This window comes from Sipha flava, unplaced genomic scaffold (assembly GCF_003268045.1).
Source record: "Sipha flava isolate LNK unplaced genomic scaffold, YSA_version1 42_pilon_pilon, whole genome shotgun sequence".
NCBI lineage: Eukaryota > Metazoa > Arthropoda > Insecta > Hemiptera > Aphididae > Sipha > Sipha flava.
The window spans coordinates 1,128,543-1,136,063 of NW_020273159.1; the positions used below are offsets into that span (position 1 = coordinate 1,128,543).

Here is a 7,521-nt window from a genome sequence, read left to right on the forward strand (position 1 = left end):
GCCCAACGTAAACTGATGACGTGACATGATGGATGTTTTTACATAACTACATACTGACACTTCCATATATTTTATAAACTTGAAAACACCATACCTCGTAGAAATCATATTTATTGTTAATAAGCCAATATATGCATAATAAAGATAAAGATAAAAAACTTAGAATACTGGCAATATAACGAGCAGGTTGAGCCAAATAATGGCCAAAAAATAACCTTCTCGTAGTAACCAGATGGTCATTATTATAGTTCGTTTTATTTTACTCGTTGAAGCCCATATCTCGTTCTAACCATGCTTGCTGTAAACGTATATTATAACCTATCCCATATGATAAGTAGGTTTTTTTGCTGAGACCTAGCGTTTTATCATGGTATAAGTATCTCCTTCTATCCGATGCTTGTTATAGTGATTTCTACTGCATAAGGTTTTTGCTGAGAAGCATAATATCATACATCATAAAATTAACAGATAAATATAAGGACAATAATGATTACTCTGAAAAATCTTTTAACAGGAACATGTTTATACATTTCAAAGTTTACGGAAATGTGATGACTGAGATACTTGGATCAATTTGCATTCAATTATCTAAGAAATAATGTGATATTTCAAAGCAATTTTCGTTTGAAAATTTATCTCCGATATTTTATTTATTTATTAAGCTTATATATACGATAATTAAAGTACATTAATTTTTTGACAATGGATGTTCTATAATTTGTTGGACATATCATTTTGAAGCATATGTAGTAAAATAGTTTCTGGGAAACCAGATATTTTTAAAATATTCGTAAATTACATAATTCAACTAAAATCAGTTCTAAAATAATATATACACATTTTTCGAAACGATAAACATTTCCGCTCCATATAATGGAATGCAATTTAATGTAATTCAATTTTTAAAATATGTAAAGAGTGAGTGTGTAAACTCGTTTCGTATTAGTCAATATTTATTATAAGTTTTTAATATAATAATCTAGCCCATTTTTTAGTAAAAAAAACTTATTTATAATTCTGTAGACGATGAAGTTTGCAAACATAACTTACCTAAATACTAACTTAATATTGTCCAATTGTTATTACAAACATAAAAATCGCGGCCGAAAAGTCAGTTTCAATAAAATGTATTCTATGTTTTCGTGTAAATCTATCTATCTCTATCTAATTAAATACAAACAAAGTTTTTATAGACATTGTTTATTATATTTTATCCAGCCAAAGACTATATTCAACGAAACAACGCTGTCATAACGAGTTTCGGTTTAGTGATCAAAAGAACAAGGATAGAAAATAATAAGTTGAGTAGAATTGTGTCGAAGGGTACATATATGGAGAAAGGTAAATTATTGATCTCATGTGGTACGAATAAACATTTTTGATTGAATATATATATAAAAAAAGAAAAACATTCGTGTAAAATTACCAGCCGAGCACAATCGTTCTCAACACACAAACATAGTGCAGATAGACCATTGGAAAGACATGTACGATGAGGACGATGAAAACATTGTAAAAATTAACTAGGGGGACCGAAATAAAAGTCACTTAAATTGAATAGATCCTATGTACTATTTGGGTGTCGTTTTCACTGTCGGATTGGCGATCAAAGTGCCTACATGGTACTGCTTGGTTATCGTATGCAAAGTAGATAAATACAATATTATCAATCAATGGTGAATCGAACGTTTAAAATTTGTTTGATTCGTGCTCAGAGGAGACACAAAAGGAATCATTTTTTTGAACAAAATGTTATGTTTGTTGTAGTACATGAAATATAACTGTATTTTTTCAATTATAAAATCTTATACTGATCGCATCGGTACGACGTGGTATCATTAAATATATATATATGTAATTATTAAATATTTTAATAAATATTTATGATGTTTAAAAGTGATTGACTTGAAATTCTATATTAATTTCGTTTAAATTGTTTAGTAATTTTTAAACATCATTGAATTTGATTTAATAACGAGTAATAAATTATAGTAATATTTTGCACATATAATAAGCCTGTCACATTTTTTTTTTTTTAGAAGAGGTAACAGCCTTTAATACCAGCCCTCCAAATATATACTCTTCCATCTATTTCTATCTTACGCTGCTCCTCTCCGTTGCCAATCAGCTTATATCATTCCTACATCTTTAATAAAACAATTTTTCCATCTTAAATGAGGTCTATGATCATTTTAAGCATATCACATATGTTAAGATATCACCCATTTTGTTTGATAGTGATTTATGTTAATATTGCAAAAGTTTTAAGTCTAAACGTTTTTAATGTATCTTAGTCATTCGGTTGGGTGGCTGCGTAAACGGTTTTAATATTTTAATCGTGTCGATGATTATTCGTTGAAGTTACATGCATACGTTATGCGTGTTTAGTAAAATGTGATAAAACTAAATGGAATAAAAATGGAATAAATGGAATAAACTCACAGTAAATTTCATATTAGTTTAGAGAGTGTTTCATTAATAAACTGTACTTTACTTATGTCGATTTTTACTATAGAAAACTCATATTATAGATATTATCAAATTTTATTAATGATTTGGTGTTCTATTCGTAGCTTGTAACATACTCATGGAAGGCATTACCGACATTTACACACTGAGAAATTATGGAAAACCGGTAAACTGTAGCCTAACGATGTTGAACCCGGCTCAGGTGAAAATACTTTCGTTGGGCGTTGGTCTTGGGCACGGGCAAAAGAGAAATCCGACCGAACACGAAACGGGAACGATTCACAAGGTATGAATGTTTTCTGTTAAAAATTTGAAAAAATTACGTTTTTTAAAATAATTAATTCGACGAGATAATGCTGCAGTGTGATAAACGAGGATTACCAGATTTCGTTCAAGTGGGTGGTGGAGACGGATTGGGCCAGTTATCCGTAATCGACTCGATTTGCGGCACAAATTCAGAACCAGGTCAGTTGAATAAAACTTATTGGTTATACAATAATTTGCATTGATTAAAATGTATGATAAGAAGAACTAAAAATAATTAATAAAGTAATGAAATAAAACAAAAATTAGTAAGTTTCTTCTACTCGTTGATACATAAATAGTATATTTATAGAAATAAATACTTAACTTGAAGTATTATTATATTTATAATGTACGACCAGTTTTGAATAAAAAATTTACCATCAGGTATATAGTCAATAAAATTGCTATTATATTACAAATATATTAATATTCTATGTTTGGTATTTATTTATTTATACATATTTATATGTATACCAAAAAAGAGTTGTCATTAGTTTTTTATGAATAGTTTTCTATAATTGACCAAACAAACATACAATTTATATGTTTTTGAAATATAATTACAAAAATAATTCTGCAAAATACTGAACTTACTTTATATAATATGTATTTTTGTAATAAAATAAAACTTAATAACTTAATAACACAAAACTTTAAATTTTTATTCTTCAGGCTTAAAAATTAAAAGCTTGAAGATTCTCCATAAGATTATTTTTGTGACCAAAAGTTCCTGAGATATTGCAATGAAGTTTTATAAGCGTTACAAAATTTAATTTTGACGATATCGAATATTTTAATGAATTTCCATCCATTAATATTAGTTACTTAGTTGTATATCATATAAATATTATAATCATAGCGACTCAATACATTTACTGAGTACTTATATTAAAACTTTAATGGAATTTCATAGTTTCGAATTATTTTGACGAAATTTGTGCTGTTCTTAACCCTTTCAGTCCCATTGGCCTTCCACAAGGCCATGAAGTACATACATTGATATAAAATAATTTATAAACGGTAGTAACGTATCTATTGGCGAATAATAGGTAAAATGTTGTGTAGAACAATTTGAAAATGTAAAAACTCATGTTTAAATTGTTTTTATAAGACTTAATCATACTTAAAAAAAATCTTTTTATAAACTTTGAATTTCATTGTTATCAGTTTGAATATTGTTGATTATTCGCACAAATGTCGTTATAAAAAAATCTGATTTTTTGTAATCTCCATGATAACATATATAAAATTAACGACAAATAGTCGAAATGTACTTTGAACCGTCAAACGGTGCACAACATGTGTTTATTGTTTGGCCTCCGGGAAGGCAATTGGGTGTTTGTGGTATCAAAATATTCGAATTTCGAGATACCGTTATCATGATTATCACACAATAGTATAATACTTCTAGTATTTTAATTTTTATTTCTTTAATTTTAATTTAGTTTATTTGATACATTTGTTAAACTAACTTGTTATTGTTTTACTTATTGATTATTTTGTTAATTATTTAGTTAATAATACATAAAACTGTAGATTTGTACCAAAATAAACGACAAAATGTTGACTACCTTAACGCTCAGTGGCCTCGTACAATGCCATGACTATGATTTATTAACCAGAAGTCTAAGATTCAAAAATTTTTTAATATACATAACAAATACTCTAAATGATCCAATAAACACAAAAATAAAATTTTTTTCATAAAAAAAATAATTCGGGACTGAAAGAGTTAAGCACTTGAAGTTTTCAGATTTTCCATATTTTAGATGCCTTTGTATTTGAGATTAATAGATTATTAAAAGTTTAACCTATCTTTTTTGGTTCTATTTGAATCAATCGCTTATAGAAATAGAAACTCATTTGCTTAACCTTTTAATTCAGAATCATTTTTTTTTCAAGAAAAATGATTCATTGGTTTTAAGTTAAAAAAAAATGATACATTCAATACCATTCACCAACCACTGTATCTCACATTATATTAGAGTTTAGACCGTTTTCTTCCTCTTAACTATGAAAATTGATTAGAGCCAGAATAATTACAGTTTTGTCTTGCAGTTTAAGATTAATGCTTGACAGATTGTATTTTACATTACTATTGAATAAATATAGAAATATATTTTTTTTAAGTTCTATAAGATTGAAAAATATGTATATTTTCTTTCTACACATACTTGTACGATAATTGCCTGTCCTAAACGCCGGATCAGAGAATTGTGCTTATTAATATTATTTTTATCACTGATGGTGCATATTTGATTTTATTATTTTCTACAATGCATTGCATTGCATTGTAATGAAAGTCAATGAGTGTCTCATAAAATTATATTCTCATAAAAGAGCGATATCATTATTCAACATTTTTTGTTTTATCCTGAGGTACGCATACGGTTGCCGGGCTACTAATAGTTAAACGACCGTGGTTAATGTTTTATATTCTGGGTCTAATTATTTTTTCCTTTTAAACGTTTTCATAATCCATTTCAAACTATTTATATAATTTCGACTAAAGTTTTAAATTTTATAAAGTTTTCATATTAATAATAATAGGTGTTATGAATATAAGGATTTTAGAGCACAAGGGAAATTTATTTTAATATTCAAAAAGTATAAAAATTTGGATGTGATTTAACTGTTGAAATGTACCTATAGTAATTGATATTCTAATATTTTATTTTTTATATTGAAGTTGCGACAGATAGTACTTAATTGAAATCCAAAATATTATTTGATATTTTATTCAGATTTTCAAAACACATGTGTTAATCATTTATAAAAAACATATGTCTGTTGTACTATTCCATAAAATGAATGAAATAAAAAACCATTTACAGTTTTCCTGATAGTCATTATAAAAAGTTAAAATGTTTGATTATTTTTTAAATGGTGAACTATCACTGAATATACCTCTATTAAATAAATCGTCGGAAATGGGTAATTCTAATAAATTATTACAATATATATATATATTTATTATATAAACCTGTATTTGCATGTATGTTAATTTAATTATTTAAACTCGTCTGGTTTAAAAATCGAATATTTTGCTTTTTTTCTTTTTCTAGAGCATTCCGTGGAAACAATAATGTGTGGCGTGACCACTGTGAGACTTGTATCAAGTGGTCAGTTTCACAATGCTGTCACAGTAGCCGTAGCACCTACCGATGGTGGAGCTACGCCGACATTAGTGTGTGGACAATAGGAATAGAGTATATACATTATATATACATAAAAAAAATCAGAAATCCCTTCCCTCCAATAAATAATGATTCAATATTTGTTTATGTTTTTATATCTGTCCAATTTTCAAAAAACAAACATGAACACATAGCGTTCAACATTCATACATTAAAATATTCATAGTAATTTTTTTTTGTGATATTGATACGTATATACATATATATATATAATACGTACATGTATATATGTATATAAGTACACATACATCTACAAAGTACATTCACCGGACAAAAACGGATAATAAATTATAATACTTCTTACAATAATAAGTCTAAATTAATGATATGCATGCGTATAGTTTGATATGTTTATGTTATGTAAGATTTCACCGACATTATTCTGTTTTCTGAACTAATAATAAACACTTAAAATTAAGGACATCAAAACATGTATACAATATGATAAGAATATTATGAAACCGTATAGTTTTCTATTTCATATATTAAGCCAGCCAGAGTTTTAAATCTATCTACTATATAAATTGTGTACAAAAATAGGTCTAAGTTTAATACGTGACATACAAGATTTTCAACAATAAATTGAATCCTATTAATTGAATATGACTCTAAACAATTATTGACATTATCTTCATTAAATATAACACAATAACGTCATTAACTATAGTTTAACAGAAGGCAGCAAAATGAAAATAAATATTCTATTTTCTATGCATTACCATTATATTATATATTATTATAATAGTATTTGATATATTATTATTGTTATAATGGTTAAAGTTTTTTTTTTTTTTTTTTAAATTATTCATCTAAAATCGCAGTCTGGTTAATTGACATAAAATACACATACGATTTGTTTTGCCTTTACTATCGGCTACAAGATAGTGCCTAGGTGGGTGTGCAGTCTGCATAAGAAAACCAATGCTTATAAAATTAGCCCGTCCACTATAAAAAAAAAAAAAAAAAAAAAAAATAGATTTATATAAATGTTTACGGAATTGACAGGCAGATATTCTTGTACAATTTCAGTTAGGCCATTAGCACAACTAGTCAGCAGTTTTTTTACCAAATAATTATTATAGGCATTATATAATTTACTTAAATCTCTAGCTTAAAATTAAACATTTAACTTAATTATTCTAGGTAGGTAACCATAGGTTTTATTTTTTTTTTTTACTTAATAATATAATTTATTAATACAATACGTGTTTTTTTTAAAAATATAATTTATTTTATAATACGTGTTTAATTTAGCCAACGACATAATGTCGCATGAGCAAAAAAGAAATTGGTATTCTAATTTTTTTTGCAATAAAACTTAAATTCAATGTTTATATGAATGTGAAAAGAGGAGCATTATAATAATAAGTTATTGGTTTGTTAGTATTAAATAAAGTATTAATATAAAGTATATTAATTTAATAAATAAATTATAAACCTTTTTTTTTATCTGTAGGAAACATTTAGACCATTTAAATTTAGACAATTTTTACTATAAATTGATAATTTAATTTATTGATGTAATTGATTAGCTAACATAGTAGTTAGA

The 7,521-nt window shown here is 26.4% G+C and overlaps 1 protein-coding gene across 1 annotated transcript in view; it reads left to right on the plus strand.

Annotated features, from left to right (window-relative positions):
- The window catches only part of LOC112689078 (corticotropin-releasing factor-binding protein), a 40,382-nt gene extending 33,809 nt beyond the window's left edge, over window positions 1-6,573 (plus strand). The window contains exons 5-7 of the mRNA XM_025562587.1: window positions 2,574-2,755; window positions 2,832-2,934; window positions 5,841-6,573. Coding sequence (XP_025418372.1) covers window positions 2,574-2,755; window positions 2,832-2,934; window positions 5,841-5,977 — 422 coding nt within the window. The 3' untranslated portion in view covers window positions 5,978-6,573. The remainder of the gene's footprint in view (window positions 1-2,573; window positions 2,756-2,831; window positions 2,935-5,840) is intronic.
- Window positions 6,574-7,521: the final 948 nt, after the last annotated feature.